Genomic DNA, 24,730 nt, shown 5'->3' with positions numbered 1-24,730 from the left:
CTCAGTCTCTCTAGAGAGTTCACATTGGTAGGATCTAAGCTCCACCTCTCCTGACGGATACGTCTTTCAAAAGTATCCCTCAGCAGAGGTGGAATATACATCCTGCCTATGTGAACTCTCGAGAGACTGAGGGCTTCCAGCCCTGTGATTGGTTTATCAACAGCCAGTCAGGAGCGTCGTAAGGGACTGGCCTAGACATCAAATGCACGGTTGATGTGAATCTCTATAGACAGACAGAAGCGAGATAAAAGAAATAAGTACCTCTCTCAGATCCCATCGTTCGAGGTAAAGGAACACTTTTGTCATAGAAGGTGAACTGAATATACGTGCAAGAAACAAACAAAAACTATTAATGTTATGAACACACTCTCTCCTTTTCCTGCTGCGAAATAGTTCCCACAATACCTATAACGGAATTATTTAATATTGTGGGTTATGACTTCCATAATAGGTCTGAAAACAGGGAAGTGTCACCCGGCTGATTTTTGATCCATAATGAAAGTAGTCCACTCACCAAAACAAAGCTTCAACGGCAAACAAAGTTAGTTCATAAGTGGCAGGAAAAAGGGTTGATTCGATCAGTTAGCAGAAAAAGGAATTTGATCCTAGATATTGGTTTCAAGAGAGCTATTGCGACAAACAACTATTGTGAGCAAGAGGCCGTGCTGGCATAAGTGCAACTATTCTCCAACAACATCACTCTCAATTAGAAGACGACTGTAAAAATGAATGCTGTGTTGTTTTTGTAGGGAACAGATCACAGAAAAAATGTATTATTACTATACTAGTGTTAATATCAACATTTATACAATTGTTATAAATCTCCGATCAATTACCTCATTCCAGATCAGTATTTTCTTCAGTGACGAGTTCCTCAGGTCGAATCCTTCGTCGGTGTGGTAAAACTCCTTAGGCATTTCTTTAATATACACCGAAGGAGCGGCGTCACCAAGAGAGGTTCGTAAACTGCTTTTGCGAGGTCCATCAGATGCTGCAGTTTCATTCAGTAATCGTTTATGGACGACTGCAAGTTCAGGATGACGGTGGACCTTGGATACGCCGGTGCGACCCAACCGCAAGTCGAGGTACACTTCGGAGTCATTGCGGTTTCTATATTTTCCCGTCGTACTATTCGATAAACTGAAATATGGGGCTGATGTAATTTAACGATACACACACACACACACACACACACACACACACACACACACACACACACATATATATCATATATATATATTATATATATATATATTATATATATATATATAAATATACTTAATATTTATTTTTAATAATATTTATTTTATATATTTATTATTATATATATGATATATATATATTATATAAATAATATATATATAATATATATTATATTAAAAATTATATATATATATTATATATAAATTAACATATATAATATATATATATATATATATTATATATATATATATATATAATATATATATATATATATATATATATATATAGGTATATATTATATATATATATATATATATATATATATATATATATATATATATGATAATATATATTATTATATATATAAATTAGACTCACATCAGGACCAAACCAAAGTCTTTCAATTGAAAGACAAGACCGCTGGCCAACCAAGCCACACAAGTCATAAAAGAAGTTGGAGCCTAAGTACCATTGTGCCTAAGAAAGGATAAATTCGAATGAAATGCTGTCAATGGGGTCACTGCTGAGTCGGGGGAAGTTGGAGGAAAACACTGGTATGCTAGGCAGTTAGTATGTGCAGGTAAAGTTAAAAGGCGGCCATACACGTACGCGAGTCTTTATCGTGTATGGGGCTATTGATGCCAGTCCTGTCCCGTCCTTTCAGCATGTTGAACTGACTGGCGCGTCGCGACTGGCGCTGCTGGTGTTGGGAAGGACTGAGGCAAAGTTTCAACATGTACAATATCCTATTTCCTCGTGGGAGTCGGGACAGTACTGCTATTGTGAAAGGATGTCGCAGTCAGTCAAGTATTTATCTCACGATTTAATTCGTGATTTTTTTGGCCCTGTACAGAGCACTAACGTGCTTGTAGCAAATACGAAGTCCGGATTATTCCAATTAAGAAAAAAGACAAGCAGCTTATGAGCAATTACTGGAATTATGTAAAAAAAATAGATAAAGATGCAAACAGCTTTTGTAAAAGCCAAAATTGCCAGCCTTTCATGTATCTTTTGACTACTAAAAATTAGTTTTACAATTAATTTGTAAAACATTTTAAAGGACAAACGTGGCGATAAAAACATTAACATTCTTAAACGACTGTGAATTTCTCTAGTAAAACATTTGAGAGGAAATCTGTCCATAGTGATCCATATCACACCTTTCATCGATATTCAAATTCATTCATCTCCAGAGTCAACTTAGATTCCTGTTATACGAAGTAAAGTACGTTTGAGAATGATACATTCCATATCACTTTGAGAGAGAGAGAGAGAGAGAGATTCTGAAATGCAGGTAAACCTTTGGGTAGGTTAAATAAAATGAAAAAGCTGAAAAGCATACTGTATATTCAGAGGTCCTCAAAAACTATATGAATGGATTCCGTTACCCGATTAACTGCACCTGAAGCAGCAATCAAAATTAGGAACACCCCAGTCATCATCAGTCATTCTTGAATAATTTCTATAATCTTCCGGGTTATTTTCCTTTAATTCTTTCATTTAAGTCATATGGTTAAAACCTCTTTTTATTAGCCATAGTTTCACCCATACTTTACGATTTTTCTTGCATATTTCATGCTCGTATTCGTCTTGCAGGAGTGGTATTATCATTATTGCACCTATCTTCCTTTTACTTGGTGCCATGATTTAAAAACACTCACTATATCAGGACACTACAGGACTGAAAGGAACAAGGCCACTGCATATTAACTCTGCCCTCTCAAAATATGAGTTGAGTAAAGTCCTCTGCGTGTATGGGCAATACCCAAGCGGACTGGAGCGCGCGCTAATCCCGGCAGGACAAACCCCATACCAAGGTATATAGAATAAGCTTGCCCCATACCAGTCGCGTACGTGTACCTACCGCCTTTAGGTACAGTGGTACTTAGGTTTCAACTTCTTTGATGACTTTTGTGGCTAAGTTGGCGGCAGTTTTGTCTTTCAATTGAAAGACCCGGGTTTGATCTTGATATGAGTCAGAAATTTATTTTTGTTCTGCACGTGGTTGTGTATTGATATTGATATATATATATATATATATATATATATATATATATATATATATATATATATATATATATATATATATATATATATATATATATATATATATATATATATATATATATATATAAGGAGGGAGCAGAAGCAGGAACAAACATGACGAAGTAGTATTACAATTTATTCCGACGCGTTTCGCTTTCAGCTGAATGCATCCTCAGGGTCTGTACAATAAAGTGACCAATATAAATCATATGAATTTGGAAGTTGCCTAGAAATCATTGACAAACTAGTTAAAATGAAAACCAAAACTTCACACACATACGTAAAAGTACACTGAAAATTGACAAAACAACACAAAAATTTAAAAGCACACATGCTAATTAAAAGTTCAGATAGAAGAAGAAAAAAAAAAACAAAGTTAGAAAATATTTGAGGATCGCTAGGGGTCGACCTACCATGGCAAGAGATAAACAAAAAAACTAAAAGAATGTATATATATATATATATATTATATATATATATGATATATATATAGAGAGAGAGAGAGAGAGAGAGAGAGAGAGAGAGAGAGAGAGAGAGAGGCTAAGAAAGATAGAAGGGAGTGGGGGTGGACTGGCTGTTCAACTGCGGAACAAGTTGTTTAATGAATAGACGTTCGTGGAACAATAATTCATTTGGGCTGGAGTTTTGACCAACAATAACAAAATCTTCATATCTAATGGAAACTTTACATTTCTTCCTATGTGCACGTTTACTGGGCTTTTCGGGATTTGATAGTGAACATTCAGTACGGAAACTAACACCCTTGTGGTCTGTACGAGCTCTCATCATCCTCTGAGAAGAACCCACGTTAAGTTCCCAGACTACATCTGGGACAAGAAAATTTGTCCTCTATACCACGGGACATGAGTGCAAGGTTCTTAATTAAGTTTTGCACTAACGCCAATGAAATAAATGTTCCAAAGCTTCCTTTTTATGCCCGATTCCCAAATTTGCACGATGATTCCTTTAGGCCCAAATTTACAAATATCGTAAAAAATATATTTTGGTGTATTAAATGTAAAACTTATTCCTCTTAATCCACTCATAATTGGCTCCATGTTTCCAGTATACGTGAACATTGTAAAAAATGTAAAGTTCCCATTCAATATGATGATTTATTATCGTGGGTCAAACCTCCAGCCCAAATGAATTATTGGTCCTCGAGTCTATTCATTAAACGACTTGTTCCGCAGTTGAACAGCCAGTCCACCTCCACCCCCTTGTATCTTTCTTGGCCATTATTTTCGTGTACATTCTTTTAGTTTTTGTTTATCACTTGCCATGGGAGGTCGATCCACAGCGCTCCTCAAACTTTTTTTAAATTTGTATTTTGTCCTTCTATTTGTACTTTTAATAATATTTGTGCTTGTAATTTCTCGTGTTGTTTTGTCAATTTTTAGTGTACGTTTACTTATGTGTGAAGTTTTGGTTTTCATTTTAACTAACTTGTAAATGACTTTTAGACAACTTGCAAATTCATATGATTTATATTGGTCACTATTTATTGTACAGACCCTGAGGATGCATTCACAGCTGAATGCGAAACGCGTCAGAATAAATTGTAATACTTCGCCATGTTTGTTCCTGCTCCTGCTCCCTTTGCATTTTATCACTTTGGTTGACTCCCCTGCTTTCTCCGTTTACACACACATATACATATACATACATATATATATATATATATATATCCTATGTAATATATATATATATTATTATATATTATATAATATATGTATATGTATATACTGTGGGTAATGTAAATGTAAATGTATATATAGTAGTTATAAGTATATGTATGTTGTATGTATGTATGTATATCTATATGTATGTATGTATTAATATATATGTATAGTATGTATATGTAATTTTGTGTATATATATATATGTGTGTGTGTGTGCAGTGTTTCAGAACATACAACGAACAGACAGAGGAGCTAAAAGGAGGTCTACAGTATAATTAACTACAAAATAAAGTGCGAAGAATAAGACACCTACATTCAGCTAGGTCATAATTACATGCCTGTTGAACCCGGCATGCATTCTGAAACCTAACTCCCAGAATAAAGAGAAACGGAAGAAAACAGAAGAAAGAAAAGAAGGACACACACTACACCTTGAGGCAGGGTGTGACTGTGTATTGCTATGATGTGCAACAGTACCACCATTTCCCACAATAAATCCAAACTCAACAAACTAACCTAAAACAACTCTGAGCAACGGTAACGAAGCGGTGGACACTACTGCCATCTAGATTATTATAGAGATAAAGTGACGCAAACAACAGCACCACCAGCGCTTGCAGTATCTGCAAATAAGATAATAAATATATGAGAACTTTCCTGCAATAGATTAGCCTCTTTAAAAACTTTTTTGAACTTTTGTTACAAATCTAATAAACATTAAAGTAGCCGTTCAACAGAATAAGAACAATTCATCATAGAAAAGAGATATTATAATTATTACATATTATAATAATAAATAATTCCCAAGTGGATATTGTCCGTTCCAGGGGTGACAGTAGGGAATCTGGTAATTCCGAAGGCTTATGGGAATTCCGAAGGTTTCTGGGAATTCCAAAGGCTCTTGGGAATTCCGAAGGCTTCTGGGAATTCCGAAGGTTTCTGGGAACTCCGGTGGTATCCGAGGCTTCAAGACAATATCCCGGCTCTGTCGCCTTTGAATGTCTTGCACAATATTAAAGAACAGAGTTTTATGAAGAAGAAATCGAAGACGCAAGGTTTCGAAGATTTCTTTGGGGGAAATTCCGGAGGAGGCTTCTGGGGCTTCCAAAGGCTTCAAGACGATCTCCAGGCTCTGGAACCTTTGGAAATGGCCATTGGGTTCTCCAGGAATGCTTCAGGAGCTGAAAACAGCTTCGAAGGATCCTGGAGTCGTGAAGACTTCCTCAGAATACCCAGAAGCCTTCTCTCCTTGTCGGTATATATATATATATATATATATATATATATATATATATATATATATATATATATATAGGGATGCACTGGAACCAGTATATCAAGTACTGGCCGGAACTGGAACATATATACTATATATATATATATATATATATATATATATATATATATATGTATACATATATATATATATATATATATATATATATATATATATATATATATATATATATATATATATATATATATATATATATATATATACAGTGTTCCCATGTATTTGCAGGGATGGGTACCAGACCAGTCTTCTTACAGCTAGAATCCGGAAATAGTTAAAACCCTTATAATAAAAACACTTAAAATGTCCTATTTTGTAAGTTAAAGCTTAAGAAAAACCCACTAAAAATGTTCAACCCACTAAAAATGTTCACAAATTCTTGTTAAAAAAAAAACATGAATTTTTGGATACATCCCAGAGAAAAAATACCACGAATAAGTAAATTCCCACGAATAATGGGGGTATATGTTCCAGATAGAAATCTGCAAATACGTGAGTCCGTGAATCTGGAGTCCGCAAATAGAGGGGTTGACTGTATATATATATATATATATATATATATATATATATATATATGTATATATATATATATATATATATATATTATATATATATATATATATATATATATATATCGAGAGAGAGAGAGACCATTCTGTACCGACGAGTCAGCAACTTGAACTGATGGGGCCAGTACTTTTTCTGCACCTCTACTGATAGTTAATAAACTAAAAGATCTTAAAAGAACTACATTACATAACTAACAACTTTATATTTTCTTAATGAAATTGTGTATATAAATGAAAAATATCAAGATTTATAAATAAATGCAAATAGTTAGATTTGAGAAATGTAAGCTTTATGATTACTGCTTAGATGTAAAATAAAAGTTCCGGTTTCGGCCGGAACCAGAACTTGCTAAAATTTGAGTTTCCGGCCACAAGTAACCGGCCGGAACCAAGTTCCGGTGCACCCCTAATATACACACATACACACACACACACACACACATATATATATATATATATATATATATGATATATATATATATATATATTATATACTATATATATACACATATAATATATTACATATAAACACACACACATATATATTATATATATATATATATATATATATATATATATATATATATTATATATATTTCTATCGACTCGGAGATTCTCAATAAAGATTCTTCACGAAAATTACCAAGAACACTAAAATTTTCTAATCTTTTACCTGTATCTTATTCACACACACACACACACACACACACATATATATATATATATATATATATATATATATATATACACACACACACATATATATATATATATATATATATATATATATATATATATATATATATATATATATATATATATATATATAATGGATATCTCCCGACGACGAGAAAAAAGGAAATGATGATGATGATTTTCCGCAAAATTTATATTTCTTGCCTTTTTTAAAATATTTATATTCTAGTGGCAAAAAGTTTTTTTAAAGAAAATTTCATATCTGCTGCGAGAAAGAATCACTGTCGCCTGGTACCGTATTATCTTCGTGTTTTCGTATGGTTAAAGTAAACTGGATGACGAAGCAGATCGACTAAAAGAGGTTTCCCAGAGGGAAAAGTACACCATGAGAATGACAGATAACTTGTCATTGTTTACTGATGAAAATATGAACTACTTCACGAAGCAGTATGGGGCCGAGGTTCCTGCGATTGTGGATTTATTCAGCAACTCCATAGTTGTATTGTTACTTATGGACGCAAGTTCTTCATTCGAAATAAGGGAGGAAATGATCAAGAAGATAGGAAGGCAGTAGCGTGGAGGAACTGAAGAATCTATTGAAAACAAAAGTTAGAGAACTGGAGGTGTCTTCTAAGCTGATTGAGAGGATATTTTGGATGCCCAAAATGACTACTTGGAGCAGTTCTTCTCTCGAAATAAGAAAGCAAATGATTAAAGAAAAGGGGACATCAGCGTGGAGGTAAACTGAAGAACGCTGACGAAGAACAATGTAGAGAACCTGAGGTGTAGGGCCCCATAGACGTTACGATAGCCGGATCCGGTCATCTGAACCGGAAGTAAATTTCAGGGTCGCTATACACTGAACGATTTTCGTTATCGACAAACGCACACACTATTCACACAGTATGAACGATTTTCGCATCGAATTCAGTCTGAACAAAGATCGTTCAGACCACGAAACTCCGCATACTTTTGCATTCAGACAAGCCCATACACAATCATTCAGTTTATAGGGCCCTAGTTATTTGTAAGCCCTTGTCTGGCTTACAAATAACTAGATCATCTCTTTTTGTAAGTGTGAGTAATAATTCCAAGTCATTTTTTCTAAGAGAGAAGAATTTTTACTTTCGTTTGGGCTTGAATTTTGTTTACCTTCTTATAGACCTGACTATGCCAGCTTCTTTTATCCATTGGAAGTGTTGTTTCAACGTCTAATCAAACTTGATGTAAATATAAATGTTAGCAATTTACAACAGAAAATTTCCTCTTTGGCCCATAAGACCTATTCTCAACTGAAGGTCTCGTGGACTCCGTTCTTTAGAAAAGATGACTTGGAATTATTACTCACACTTAGAAAAAGAGATGATCTAGTTATTTGTAAGCCAGACAAGGGAAAAGGTGTTGTAATCTTAAACAAAACTGAATATACAACTAAAATTGAAGAAATTCTCTCCGATAATACTAAATTTAAACTTCTAGGAGAGCCTAACTTTTTAGATATTTATAAACGTGAAGATAAAATTAACAGATTTTTAAGGAAACTAAAAAATGAAAACATATTAGATGAAAATACATACCAAAAACTTTTTGTCTCGGGCTCTTCATTTAGCATTCTTTACGGACTACCGAAAATTCATAAGCCTGGTTTGCCTATTAGATCAATTATGGCGGCATACAACAGTTCATCTTTTAATATATCTAAATTGTTAGTATCTATTTTAAATGAGTTTTCTTTTAACCAATACAATGTGAAAAACGGTTACGAGTTTCAGGATCAAATAACTAAACAGGATGGTGAACTCTTTATGGCCAGTTTTGAGGTGGAGTCGTTGTTTACGAATGTCCCTATTAATGAAACAATAAACATCATAATTGATAGAATATTTCCAAGTGAAGAGTTTTTATTTCATGGTTTTAATAAGCTTCTTTTCAAGCAATTTTTAGCACTTGCCGTTCAAGACTCAGCCTTTGTTTTAAACAATAAATTATATTCTCAGGTTGATGGTGTGGCCATGGGTTCTCCCTTGGGTCCATTATTCGCAAATTTTTTTATGTCTAGTCTTGAACAAGAATTTTTACAGAAGGTATGTGGACGATACCTTCGCCCTTTTTAGATACGAATGGCAAGCTTTACAATTTTTAGTTTATTAATTTGAAACACCCTAACATTAAGTTTACTGTGGAACTCGAAAACGGTAATTCCTTACCGTTTCTTGATATTTGCATAACTAGGGATCAGTCAATTTTTAACACTTCAGTTTTTAGAAAGAAAACATATACGGGACTTTTTAATAATTTTTATAGCTCTTGTCAAAAGAGTTTTAAGCTTAATGCAATCTCCACTCTGGTTCATAGAGCAATAAAATACTCATCAAACTGGGATATCTTTCATAAAGAAATGGATTTTTTATCTAATATCTTCCAACAAAACTCGTACCCTAAGGATGTATTTTTTAATATTGTTAACAAACTTTTAACTTTCCATTTTAAACCACCCATTCCAATGATAGGCGTACCAAAGAAACTAATGTATGTCTCCATACCATATATATACAATAGCAAATTTTCACAACACCTAACTAGAATTATTGAAAGTGAAATTCCCTGTCTAAATATAAAACTTATATCTAACAACCCATGCAAAATAGGCTCTTTTTTTCTGCTTCAAAGATCGTCTGAAGCAGTTCATGCGATCCAACGTGGTAAACAAATTTACGTGCCCTGGATGTCCCGGAATTTACGTTGGATCGACTAAGAGGCTGCTGCAGATGAGATACTGCAGTCACATGGGCTTTAGTTTTAGGACCGGTCAAAAATTAAGTAGGCCTGAACACTCAAACATAAAAAACCACGCAATCAATTGCAAGATAGAGGTGAAGAAACAACATTTCTCTATTTTAGGCTCGGTTAAAGACTTTGATTACATAACCACTCTAAAGTCATTATATATTAAACGTCTTGTTCCCTCGTTGAATAGTGGAGTTTCATCTTCTCCGCTTGATCTGGCATAGTTAACGTTTTAACTTCTTGCCCAAGTCTAGTCATTCTACCTCCTTCCTTCCGAACTAACGGGTGGTTGCGCCTTGGTATTTGTTTTTTATTTGTACTTTTTACTTCTTAGTTTTACTTGTCAATTTTTAGTCCTTTATGTAAATTTTAAGTTAATTTTAGTCTTTTTACTATATTAAGAATCCTGCTATTATTGGATGCTAATATGTATGTGTTTTTATCTCAACAGACTGAAGATGCACATTGTATGTGCGAAACGTCTATAATAAATGTTTCTTCTGATGTGGTTGTCTGCGATTTCCTGAATGGATATATGTATATATATATATATATATATATATATATATATATATATATATATATATATGTATAGAAAGAGAGAGAGAGAGAGAATGTTCCTCACCTCCCTGCCGGCGATTGGCGATTACCTATTCGCCAATTATATATATATATATATATATATATATATATATATATATATATATATATATTGCAAGTCACTCTGAATTTTCGCTACAAGTTCTGGCCATTATAGTTTATGGTAGCCTATAACTTTTTTTGTTCGTAATTTTTTTTTAGGCACCTCTCGTCAATTGCATCTACTAATTATTCCCCTGTCTCGGTCCGTTGTACTTTACGTACAGGCGCTGTCACACTAGCGAAATTTCCGTTGACTTTTGAATTTGACGTCGACTTTTCATGTTTTGACGACGTCGTCGTCACGAATTTTGAAAACGGTACCGATCGGATTCAACCCTTCGCTACCGTCGACTTTATTGTTTGTTTATATCTCGGAGAGCGCGCATTTCAAGTCATCAGATGCAAGAGGGAGTTCTTGGTACAGTGGACAAGATTGGCAGAACAGTTTTTGGTCGAAGATATGGAAGAGCGACGATGCTTATGGGACCATAAGCATGATAGTTTTATGAAAAAGGGTATTAAATGAAAACAATTACCAAGAGATCACCATGCGACTCGGGGAAAACTTTCCTGAACTTGCTGATCTTTATACAGATAAGCAGGCTATATAGTGAATATCAGATTGTTATATAGCCTAGGTCTGCTCCCATTGTTTTTATTATTATTATTATTTCTGTAATAGCAAATAATATAAACAAAAATCTTTAAAATTTTTGCAGTGTTTCTCTAGCTTAATTTATAATATAGGCTGACTGTGGTTGTGTAAACAAGGTTACGAATAGCCTATCTAGGCTAGCCCTAGCTTATTTTTTTAAATAAAACTTTTCACGTTATTTTAACCAGGACCGAACCCAAAGACTTTTTTTTTTTTATAAATTCTATGCAGCATCATTAAACACATGCAAGCACGACCCACTAGTTACTTTGTGTTATAAAGCATAGCCTATACTCTGTTTTTTTTTCATCTGTCCATCCGCCTGTGGTGTTTGCGCATGGTAACACTGTGTGCCGGGCTTTGAATAATATCTTATTTCGAATATTAACGGTGTAATTCGCATTCAGTAAATTATTAAAACACTTTTCAGTTGCAAATGTACACCCAGATATCGTTTTATTTACCTAAAACGTACACAGCGTAACTATTGAAAGCCCGGGACGCAGTGTTACCATGCGAAAACACCACAGGCGGATGGACAGCTGGAAAAAAAAAACAGAGTATAGTTGTTTTACCATTCCGGGAAGTCACAGCTCAGATGGTTTGTTTACGTTTTGACGACGACAACCACGGTATGAAGAAGAACGTGTGACAACCAGAGTACGGAAGGACGTCGACTTCTTTGGAAAGTCGACGACAAACTCAGAAAAAGTCGACGGAAATTTCGCAAGTGTGACAGCAAGACTTAAATGCAATTATTTTTCGTTATTATTTGCATGATTTACGTGTACTACCTACATTTTGCTTCCATAAGGTAACTTTGGTTGGTTACGTTGCTTAATGCCCTTTGAATGTTCCTCTTTTGTTACTGTTCATAAGCAAAATGATTGTTGTGAAACCTTCCACTGTTCTTTATGCTATCCGTCATCTTCCTCTCGTTCAACATTTCAGCTTTTGTGGCTGACTCCTCATCTCAGTCAAAGCAGAATCCACTATGAATAAGCAGCTCTCGTTAAAATTTCTTACGATACACCATATATATATTTTTAACTTCCATCCTTTGACCATCTCCCATATTCTTTTCATTAATAAATGCATCAATACATCACGATGCTTGATTTATGAAATTAAGGCAGTCAAGGCGAGCACGGTGGCACTTTCGGCCATTCATCGTTGAGACAAAGCAGGAGTAGTTATACAGGAAGACATACTTAAGAGATTCAGAAACATTTAATACATTTAATAACGAAAATGGTAGGATATCCTTAACTCAGAACCTATTTTAGGGGAAAAAAATCAACGTGTAGCCTACATTTTCAAGCAAAGCAATTTTTCACAAATAAAGACTCGTCTGAGAACGAAAATTAAAGATAACCTTTTGATACTCGGCGATAAACTAAGAGAAAGAAAGCGAGGAAGAATGAAAATAGCTCGATACTTACCGCAACTTTCAAATTGCGCTTCATTTTCTCCTCCTCCAGATATTCAGTCTGATCATGAGAGTGAAGATGGCTACATGGTCATCGACTGACACTTAATGTTTGTTTCAAGGTCTAGCGCACCTGGAGGAACCAACACGAGCTGTAAAACTTAGAAGGTGAGTTTTAGGGTGTAGTTTTTCCTTGCGTATTCGCCAGTGAGACATTCAACTCTGTTCGCTGAGCTTCTGTATAAGCTGTGAATCTGCTTAAAACTCTGCAAACTGTTAGAAAAATCCTCTTAAAGGTTTTCTGAATTCTGCAGGACGTTCTTCATGCCGTCAGCTGCGAACAGATTTATCAACAAAGGCTGCAAATTTGACGCAACATAAATCGCTGAATCACCATGAGAGCTGGATAATAACGGGCTTGGCAAGGATGATCATCCGCGCCATAACAGTAAATAACATTTTTTTTTTTAGAATAGGACGCTGTTCAAGCTGAATGCAGTACTATCACAAGGAACATTTCTGCGATGCCTTTATATACTGTAGAATTGCGATACATGAAAGCATCTTAAGAATCGGAACCTGAGACATCGATGTTCTTCATCCCTAACGTGTGTGTGTGTGTGTGTGTGTTAAACAATTGTGCATTCGTACTTGAAAACACGTTATCAATCAATACATAACATCTCGCTTGCATAAATATATAAATACGCAAAAACAACTTTATACGGGACCAGCACCATACTTCGTAAAGCTTCAAGTTATGAAAAACTGCATCAAATATATATGTAGACACAAAGTCCTTAATTCAAAATATCAAAAGACTGCATTTCTGAATTGCTGCTGGTATAGTCACATTTAGCCATCACTGCACGTGCATTTCTATAACATGGGCTGTCTTTCGCTACCTGCAAGTATTTTATATATATATATATATATATATATATATATATATATCTATATATATATATATATATAATATAATATTTATAATGTGTGCGTGTGTTTAGGTATATCTCTCCGTGTTTGAAATCAGTCACACACGACTATACAAATTTCACAGAGTAGTAACGAGGGCACATAACGAAACAGCACTAACTTGGAGAACTCAAAACAAATAGCAATTCTATCTCTGGTTTTCGTACCGAAAGGGAATCACGCGAAACGTCTTCACTGCACCTTCCCCAACCCAAGAGTGCAGGGCGGAACTGGAAATTCGTCGAAGGCGTGACTTTGCACCGTAAGTTGACGCCCGCCCACGTTGCCAGCTTTTACCTGCCAGCGCCAACGGAAGTGACAGCGTATGACTGAGTTGCTCTGACAAAATGATTGTCAGAGTCGACCGGTACATAGTCTTGGTAAGATGCGACGTTGCGTTGAATCATTATAACGGAATTACTGAATGTTTTTTTTTTTTTTTTTTATAAGAGATGCCAGGTTATTTAAATTGCTTTCTTGAAGAAATATGCGCAAGCAGATCGGATATTAAGTATATTGAAGCCCAATAAATTTATCTCTTATAACAACTACTTATGGAGAACAAAGTATGAGAGAAATTCAACCACAGTTTCCCCCTAACTATTCAAAATAACTGACAATCCTAAAATTTTACAGCTTCATTTACCGGTCTAAAAGACATTAAGAAAGCTACTTATGTACTTAGAATGTCATGAAGAATCATGTATCTCATCTGTACGAGCATCAGGTGGAGGATCTAGGGCAAGAGTTCAGCTCAACGTTGCAAATAACTTTAAGTCTGGTGCAATTGGGAATGGTCATAACAAAGCCAGCGGAATACGAGTACACAGATACACACACACACACACACACACACACACACACACATATATATATATATATATATATATATATATATATATATATATGACAATTTCTCCCTGTTTGTTTTGTTTGCCTGTCTGTTTCTTCACTATGCATGCCCAGACTATGAAAGCTAGGGCTACCGAATTTTCGCCATAGACTTTCCTCCCCCCCACAGCAATATTTTAGTCAAAATCCGGAATTCAAGGGCGGTTTCTATAAGGGGGGGGGGGGTCATAACCCCTCTTTTTCATAATCCCCTAGTTTTTTTTTACAACTTTCAGAGTTGACAGCTAGGGCTACCAAATTTTTACCGTAGACCTTCCCCATCACCATCAATTGGAAGATTTTTAGCCAAAATCCGAAATTTGAGGGCCACTTCTGAGGGGTCATTACCCCTTTTTTTCAAACCCCCCTCATTTTCTACAGCTTATGGAGCTGATGGCTACGGCTACCAAATTTCTACCACAGTCAAAATCCGAAATCCCATTGACATCTATGTAGAAGTGTTTCTGTAGGTACAGAGAGGCTTCCTACAATATAGGGTTATGAGGCACACTCAGTGGTAAGGAGGGCAAACGTGCCCCCCTTGCGAATGGGGACCTTGACAATTAACTGAGGTGATATATAATATATTTATATATATATATTTTTTTATATATATATATATATTATATATATATATATATATATAACAGAGTTACAGCCACGAACAAATCTATTAAGACCTTCTATGAAAAATCGACAAGAAAAAAAGAAGTGCCATCAAATACCCTTTTTATGCCACATTTTAATTCGATTTGAGGCTTAAAAACCTTTTTTTAAAATTGTTTAATAATAATGTATCTTTCACATATAATAACATAAAAAATGCTTATAAAAAAGAGCCCCCAAAAATATAGCAATATTGTATACAAAATTCCATGTATAGATTGTGATTTATTTTACTTAGGTCAGACCAGCAAAGAATTGAACACCAGATTAAAACAACTCAAATGCTCAGTAAGAATTGGTCCGACAAATAACGCTTTATTTTAACATTTAAGTGAAAAAAAAGAATACATTGGACGCAAAGCCAAATATTGTCACGTTGTAACGAAACTATTTCAAGGAACTTGTTAGAATCTGTTCTGATTCAGTTAACCTGGGTGAAGAATTTTAATGGCAGTCAAGGATTATTTTCTTTTGACACGGTCATAAAACACATGTTCCAGAAGGAATTGAAAGATAGATTAAAGAGGATTCCGAATAAGTAGATTTAGATTTTAATCTGCTGACCACTCCGTGACATCCCAACCTTTTATTATTCCTTTAGGACTTGTACCTACCATTAATATAGGCCTTTGCTTCTGTGTATCTTTAGTTGCTGTGAACATGTCTTGGTAATAAGACGAAAGTACTTAGCATCTGCAGTGTTTCAATTTTCCTTCGTGGCTGTAACTTTGTTCGTATAATAATCACGTGTTTTATTTCCTCGTGATTTAAAATAAAACATATAATATATGTAAAGGTATAAGCCATGATATATATATATATATATATAATATATATATATATATATATATATTATATATATAGTATAAGAGCCTGCCTCAGTTGGACAACGGCCTGGACTGGAAAATAATGCTAAGGTCCTAGTTGTCAATAAACCAGCCCCCAACAAAACAAAAAAAAACAAAAAAAAAGTTTTTGAAAATCATAAAATCAAATTAATTACGACACAAGAAATCGTTAACTGTCCTGTCAATTGGTCTGAAATGTCAATTAAACTTGATTTGTATTAATTAGATTTATCATCCGCTTTGTTCACACCCGGTTTTTATTATAATGGGAAATTATCGTTAATATCATAAATATAGCTATGGTTAATATACTTGAAACTCGATTTAAAGTTGACCACCATGAATTACTAGTACAACACTTATATATATATGTATATATATATATATATATATATTATATAATATATATATTATAGTATATATATTGGTTCTTGCTCTGGTTTATCTGTCTAGATGACTTTTGTGTTTGTGCACAGTTGTATGTGGAAAATTCAAAAGGCTTGCAGTAGAAAACATATTACAATTTATTAAGGAATACATATACATACATATACATACACACACACACACACACACACACATATATATATATTATATATATATATATAATAATATATTATATATCTCTATATTGTTCAAGATTTTAAGCTAAAACCAAGGAAAAATAAAGTCTTTTACCCAAGTTTAATGCATCTATGTCTTATACAAGTTGCCCCTTCCACTTTGGAGGAATCCATTCTCTTTTCTTCTGAAAAAGCTATCTCTTCTCCCATTGGTTGTTGGAATTACCCCCACAGGGACTGGGGGTGTGGCTTACCAGGAGAAAACTTCAAAAGGCCTCGAACCCAGCAGCCCACTCAGAAGAACACCAGACCTAGGACAGGTCTGAGCCACTTGCTCCTGACCAGTCGCCGCGGTCAACACCCCCCCCCCCCCGCCCCCCCCCCCCCCCCCCCCCCCGCCCCCCCCCCCCCACCCTTCTGGGCCCCGACTTTCCCATGCTTTGGGAAGTCCCAAGTATATTTTAAAGTCCATAGTGCCGGAGACATCGAGGAGAAGACTAGCAGCCACATTAATAAGGTACTGTACGGGAAATTCCATTTCAGCCAGGGAATTGTTTTTACCTTTGTCTGTATTTCATTTCCTTTTTCCAAGGCGACTTGTGTAGTTTTCATTCCCCCGCCATCTGGGCTCAATTCTGTAATTACTCCCCCGTGATACTAGTAACATTCCCCTAGTGAATTTAAGCCACAAAATAGTTTTCCCTTGTGTAAATATCCCAGTCATTTCATTCCCCCCATGAGTGGCCATTTGATTGAAAGAAAGTACTGAGTAACGCTCGCCCTCGTGTGCCCCCCTGCCTGATGCCTGTGTCCTCTATTTGCAGACAAACGCTGTGCCTGGCTGTGGAAGGAATTGGAAATCCTTGAAGCTTGCAATCTTGATCCGTTGCGCAAATTTCTAAATGCTGTGACTGAACTCCTCCAGCCACGTGTTCGGGAGGATTGAAAAGCGGTCCCCCCGCCCCTTGTGTTCCTGGACCTCTGTAAATTCATGTAAATATAGTGCTTTAAAACTAGAGTCCAGCTTTTATGTAAATTCCTCCCTCCTCAGTAAAATCGGCCTTATGCCTGAGAAGTTTAGTTTTTTTTTCTTTGTTCAGACCCCTCGTCCTCCAGTCAAGGCCTAAATTTTCAGTGTAATTGTATTTCCGGGGGGAATCGAGGTGGAATTTTAAATAATATATCTACATTCCATCTATTATGTATATCTATCTATCTACTGTATGTGTATATATATATATATATATATATATATATATATATATATATATATATATATAATATATATATATACACATGTTACATAAAAGAGGGATTTGTTAAGACAATGTATTTTAAACAGTTGTAATGTGAGATGCTATGGCATTTCTTAGAATGTGGAGTCATCATTTAACTTCCCTTAGAGCAGAGTGTTCGAGGTGACGACCTCAGTAATGCTGATGTATCTTCATAGGGGCGGTGTGATATCAAAATTGTTGTCTTAGCAGATCAGCGGCATTTCCTGTTGCTATGCACGGGCGGGTCACAGAGGTGACTCATGAATCTAGTTCTAGGCAGTTCTTGAGTGTGGACAATGGGTGTGAGTTCATGCGTGTGTGCGAGCTTTTCCTTACATATGAGTGTAAGGTAACCAGGAGGTGATAGATCCTTACAGAGGCGGCAGAAGCCAAGATATTGTAAAAACTTCAAATTATTAATTTGAATAGTTCAGTATTTATACATTTGGCATACAGAAATGTCACTAATTGCTCCTTTGCTTTTAAATAGTAACTACTTTACAGTAGTTATATCTGCCTGCCGCTAATGTCTCTGTGAAGCTTTTCACACAGTTACGCAGTCTTCAGCATAACCTTACACGGGAGTGACGAGGAGCAGCTCTCTTTCCCTCTCTCTCATTATTTAAGTGGATTTAAGGATGTATACACTAACGCTGGATTTATGACTGTCCTGGATTACTACTGTATTTAGTGCTGGATTAATTACTATGGATTTTTTCTCTATCATGGACATAATTACACACTAATTCATCGAGGATGGGATCCGGACGCTGCTTAGCGATGATCGTCTATTGAATGATTTTTTCCACACTCGCCAGAACTGTTATCGCAACAGGGTAAGCATAAGGGGCTTTAATGCTTGTTCTTGCGTCACATATTCTATATGCCAGTGTTTTGAAAATTATTTCAAGTATTTTAATTTATTAAATTCTTGCTAGATTGAACCTTTGATTTCAATGCAGTCTATAATTTTATTTCTTAGGTATTTGACTACTCGTTGATTTTGCTATTTGTTTTACTGATAATTTGAGAGCTTTTGTGATTTAGTGTTGATTTAAGCAAATATTTACGTAAGGTGATTTTCGTGATTAGTTAATTGCTGTTTTCGGTGATTCGTTGATTTCAAGATTTTATTGATTTATATGAAAATTGTAGATTTTAGTCATGCGATTGCAGTAATTGATATCTTGATTAGTGTTGATTTTTTGTTGGTTTATTTTAGTTACTTTTTGTTAGTGTTGTATCTTTTGTTCTGATTTTTCCCGTGGTTGATTCTCCTTTACTTTGTATTTTTTAGCGGATGAGTGAAAGGAAGAAGGTTAAGCCCTCGCAGTTGTGAACCTTAATCTCTCGTACAAAAGTGCATTTCTTCGTCCTCGCTTGACATTCTTAATCATTCGAAGACTCGTCTACGTCATTCCACCACCAGCTGCTACAGTGAAATTTATCTCATTTTAAATTATATGTATTCATAAATGTCTAACCATTTAAATTTAAATTTATTAAATATTTAAAATGCATTTTTTCCATCTCTACCTTTTCACTTAAAAATGCAAAGTTTAATGATATGATCCTGGTCATTTCATATTGATTTTATATTTGCATATTTAAACGCCCCCCCCCCACTCTCTCTTTTTTTTCCGCTTGGTCCTTCGAACTTTTGGATTAATATTTTTAAGCACTGGTGTGGAATGTTGGCCGTGTCTAGTTGGGCGGTGTCCGGGTCCCCCTCCTCTCGCGTTATACGTGTTAGTTTTTTATTTGAAAGTTGATTTATGTGTTGTGTGTTGTCTATTAGTTAAAGATGGCGGAATCGGAAAAGCGTGAACGTACTACTATACGCCGTAAGGTTAGTGTATTGTATACTAAATTGTGTAATGCTGTTGATTCTTTGGATAAAGCTGGATTGCAAACAGAGTTGAGTATTCTGAGTGAGTACAGTCAAAGATTGCAGAGCTTAGATGATTTGATTTTGAGTAAAGTTAGACGACTGGACTCCTTAGTTCCGCAGGAGGATTTGGATAGGCAGGATTCTGAATGTGAGGAATATTATCGTAAAATTAAATTACTGTCAAACAAAATGCAGTCTAGACTTGATAATCTCTCCTTACAGATTGATAATAAAACTCCTTGCAGAACTAGAATTGATTTGCCCAAGTTGAATTTGCCTCAGTATTATGCAGATTCTAAGGAAGATAAATTTACATGCAAGCGATTCTTTGAAGTTTTTGAACACTTGACTGCTCCGTATAATTTAAATGAAGTCGAGAGGTATAATTTACTTGAGCAGCAATGCCATAGTAGAGCAAAGGCTCTGATTAGTTCCATAAATGTGTCCCAGCAAACTTTTGGTCAGGCTAAACAAATTTTGATCGCAGCATTTGCTGATGAAATGCCTCGGAAGTTTGTCCTCATTAAAGAGTTAACTGACTTGAGGTTTGTTTGGGGCAAGGATGATCCATATATTTTTCATGCTCATATTAAGAAGCTGATTGATGCAGTGAAAGATAATGCTGTTGATTTGGACACTGTTATGCTTTATTTTGTGTGGTCTTCACTGCCTACTAAATTTCAAGATATCATAGTTGCGATCACAAATAAGTCTCATCCTACTTTAGGATGATGGTCACTGGTAAATTTTTGGAAGCTTGCAGCAGATATAACGCTCAATTAAACACTAGTAAAGTAAGGTGTCCATGTAAGACCGGCGTAGATTGGCTACTCTAGTTTGAATACTAGTTTAACAAGGAGTACATGTATGCTTTGTAATGCTAAAGATCACAAAATTGCCAGTTGTACAAAGTACTTGGAAGTATCTGATAAAATAAAGCGATTGAAAGAATTGCACAAGTGCTTCAAATGCTTAAAAGCAGGTCATAATAGTAATGGGTGCAGATTTCAAACATCAGGTGTATGCTTCAAATGCAAAAAGGGTAAACACTGGCGTTTTTTGTGTAGCTCAAAGCCAACAGATTCTAGTAATAGAAAACAAACTACCACAAAGGTGGTTAATGTTGTCGAGAGTGTTAATGAAATTCCATCAACTGTTACAGCATCCAGTCATTTGGATATTGTTGATTCTTTATTACCATTACTAACAGTGACAACTGAACATGATCGCGTAAAAGTGGATACAGTTTTGGATTCAGGTAGCCAGAATTCCTTTATTGAGGAAAGTTTAGCAGATTTCTTGAACTTAAAGGTAGTAGATCCTAAACTACATTTGATTATCAAGGGGATTAATACTAATCAAAAGATTTGTACCAAGTCAGTAAGTTTTCCTTTTAAGATTGGTGATGTAAGTTATGAAATTACTTGCATTTGTATTCCTAAGATTAAAATTCAGATGAAAGCTCCTCATGTGTCTAAATTAATAGAACTGCTAAGGCAGAGTGGTAAATAGGTTGCTTATGATAAATTCAATGGTGTAAACAGAATTCATGACATTGATGATATAAAGCTACTGATAGGTGCAAAGGATTGGCATTGTGTGATGAGCATGGAGAGTGGAGTACTAGGTCAAAAAGACAGACTGACTTCTTTTTACAGAATTGATGATAAACTAATATTGATTGGTTCTATTTCTGACTGGATTAAGAATCTATCCGATGCAGTAGATACATCTTTGATGTCTGATAGGGAAGATTTCTGAAGAAATAGAATCTACTACTTCATACATTGGCATTATGGAGATTGATTCTGATGGATTTGACTCTGAAGTGCCAACACTTGATGGAATATGTAATTTTGAAAGCATGCCAGATATAGCAGAGGTTGCGTATTATTCTCAGTTGGGTCATAATTGTAAGATATTCATAAATATGGAAGAAGAGAATTCTATTGGATGTGTTACTAATGAAACTGAGCAGGAAGTGACGGATTTTATTTTACGCAACATTTCCAGAGATTCTGAAAGATATTATGTTGTACCAATTCCTTGGTTGACTAGATATAAAGATCTTCTTGGATCAAATGAGAGACTTGCTTTCAAGGTTCTGTGCAGTCTGAAGAAGAAATACATGAACAGTAATGTTCTAAAGCGAGTTGATTAAGTTTTCCAGTCACAAATTGATTTGGGAATCATTGAGAAAGTTGAAGATTTTGAAGAATATAAAAGGAAATTTCCAAAATATTTCTTCATTAGCCACAGTCCTGTAATTAAAGAAGAAAGAGATACTACGAAAGTAAGAGTTATTTACATGGCGAATCTTGCAGAAAAGAGACCTGATGGTAGTAAAGGCATTAGTCTGAATCAATGTATTCACCCAGGTTACAACAAGAATTTTAAAATAAGTGATACATTGACCAATGGGATTTGAGGTGTGACAAGTTTGTACTTGGATTTGATATTTCAAAGGCCTTTCACAGATTGGCCATTGATGATGAGAATTCCTCAAAATTTCTCTTTTATTGGTTTAAGGATGTTGAATCCAGAGATTTTACACCAGCTGTGCATCGCTCAAAGCGAGTAATATTTGGGATGTCTGTTTCTCCATGTCTGTTGCAGTGCAGTCTTTATAATATGCTAATATTGGAGACAGATGGTGATGCTAAAGAAATTCAGGAATTGAAAAAAAGAATCTACCAAGGCAGTTATGTTGATAATTTTCTGATTGGCTGCGCAGATGAAGATGAAATTGAAATGGTTCACAGGGAAGCCAGTACAATATTTGAGCAGCATAAATTTCCATTGCAGCAGTATGTTACTAATTATTCTCAATTTTAGTATGAGATTGACTGTAAAGTTGGCACAGAGACTCCACAAGAGGTTAAAATTCTTGGCATGTGCTGGGACAGATATAATGATGTACTAAAGGCCACATGTGTAAAATTAAATGTTGAAGCTGATACTCCTAGGCAGATTTTGAGTTCAGTAATGAGTATATTTGATTTGAATAATGCTAACTTGCCTGTTTTAAACAGATGTAAGATTTTCCTCAGGTAATTACAGTCGGATTATGTAAATAAATGGGATACTACTCTTCATGGTGCTCAGCTAAATGAATGGAGAAACATAGCTTCACAATTCAATAATGGTGAAAGGCTAGAGATACCAAAATATATGGGTAGCAGAAAGTCTACTTTTGATATAATTGTAATGAGTAAAAACTTTATTGGATGTGTTATTTACTTGCAGGAGAGAGATTCAAAGTTGGTATCCTTCGTATCTGCCCATAATAAGATTCTGAATAAAAATCTGCAAGGGCGAACTATGCCTGTACTCGAACTCACTGCAGTAGAGTATGCATTGCAAAGGGCTTTTGAGCTGTATAAAATGCTCGCTTCTTGTATTGTGCCTATTGCAGTTAATGACATAATGTTGTTTTCGGATTCTACGATTGCCTTAAGTTGGCTAGCTGATTATGAGAACTTGAGAACAAAGCTTCAAAAGAGAAGTGTATATGTGAATAATAGAATCACAAATATTGTCGACCTCTGTAAGTCTATACACTCGGTGAAGTTAGCTCATGTAGGATCAAATGAAAATGCTGCAGATTTCACTACTAGATTAGTATCTTTCTCAAAGTTGAGAAACTCTTGTTACTTGACCGGACCCGAGATGTTACGGGAAGATTTAAGTTTACTGGAATGGCTTGTAATTCCTAATCCAGGCATGATTAATGATGTGGATATACCCAAGCTGGTTGTAAATAAGGCAAGTGTTGAAGATATGTCAGTAGGTACAGTTGTTGATATAACTAAGTATTCTTCACTTGACAAAGCGGTTAAAGTACTAATGAAAGTTAAGCTTTTCATAAACAATGTAAGATTAAGAATAAATTCTAAGAGCCAGCAGTCAATTGCCTTATTAGATGCAAGCTACCAAAAATGCAGTAATGATTTGCTAAAGCTTGATCAACAGAATTGCTTGCCAGATTTACAAGATTTTTTTCACTTCAAAACGGAAAGCAAAAAAGTCTATTCCTGAGCTAGTTAGTAGAATGAATGTATTTTGTGATTCTGATGGTATTCTTAGAGTAAAATGTAAGATGGGAAAGATGTCTAAAGGTATGATGTCGAGAACTCCAATACTCATTAGTAATAATAGTGATTTCGGTAGAATACTGATAATGGACACTCACTTGAAGTTTAATCACTCAGGTACTTACTATGTGTTACATAAATTGAAACCGGCATTTTTTCTGCTTAAGGGATTTTCAAGTTAAGAAGGTTGTGAATGAATGTTACCACTGTAAACGTTTTAATAGTAGACCAGTTAAAGTTAATGCTAATGACTATAGAGAATGGAATGTGAATCCCATAGAGAGGTTTTTTTCTGTATGTTTCATTGATTACTTTGGGCCATATTTCACAAGGTATGGAAGCGACAAAGTTAAAACCTATGGGGTAATCTTTAAATGTATTTGGTCTAACATGATTAATGTTGAAATAGTGACTTCAGCTGATTCTAAAGAATTTTTATTGGCTTTTCAAAATCATGTTTACAACTATGGTTTGCCTAACAAAGTATTTTCAGATTCTGGCTCAAATCTTGGTGGTGCATTC

The 24,730-nt window shown here is 35.0% G+C and overlaps 1 protein-coding gene across 2 annotated transcripts in view; it reads right to left on the bottom strand.

Annotated features, from left to right (window-relative positions):
* Positions 1-14,283, bottom strand: part of LOC135201853 (alpha-(1,3)-fucosyltransferase C-like) — a 19,903-nt gene extending 5,620 nt beyond the window's left edge. The window contains exons 1-4 of one of the 2 annotated variants that reach the window (XM_064231144.1): positions 14,146-14,283; positions 13,017-13,276; positions 5,448-5,554; positions 837-1,140 (exon numbers count right to left, since the gene is read on the bottom strand). In XM_064231144.1, coding sequence (XP_064087214.1) covers positions 837-1,140; positions 5,448-5,554; positions 13,017-13,040 — 435 coding nt within the window. In that variant the 5' untranslated portion in view covers positions 13,041-13,276; positions 14,146-14,283. Of the gene's footprint in view, positions 1-836; positions 1,141-5,447; positions 5,555-13,016; positions 13,277-14,099 lie in introns of both variants that reach the window. The other variant, XM_064231145.1, reaches the window with a different exon arrangement.
* Between the last annotated feature and the right edge of the window lie 10,447 nt (positions 14,284-24,730).

This window comes from Macrobrachium nipponense, chromosome 28 (assembly GCF_015104395.2).
Source record: "Macrobrachium nipponense isolate FS-2020 chromosome 28, ASM1510439v2, whole genome shotgun sequence".
In the NCBI taxonomy this organism is placed as follows: Eukaryota; Metazoa; Arthropoda; class Malacostraca; order Decapoda; family Palaemonidae; genus Macrobrachium; species Macrobrachium nipponense.
Note: the sequence above shows the minus strand (reverse complement) of the source record. Positions and strands in the feature narration are given on the sequence as shown.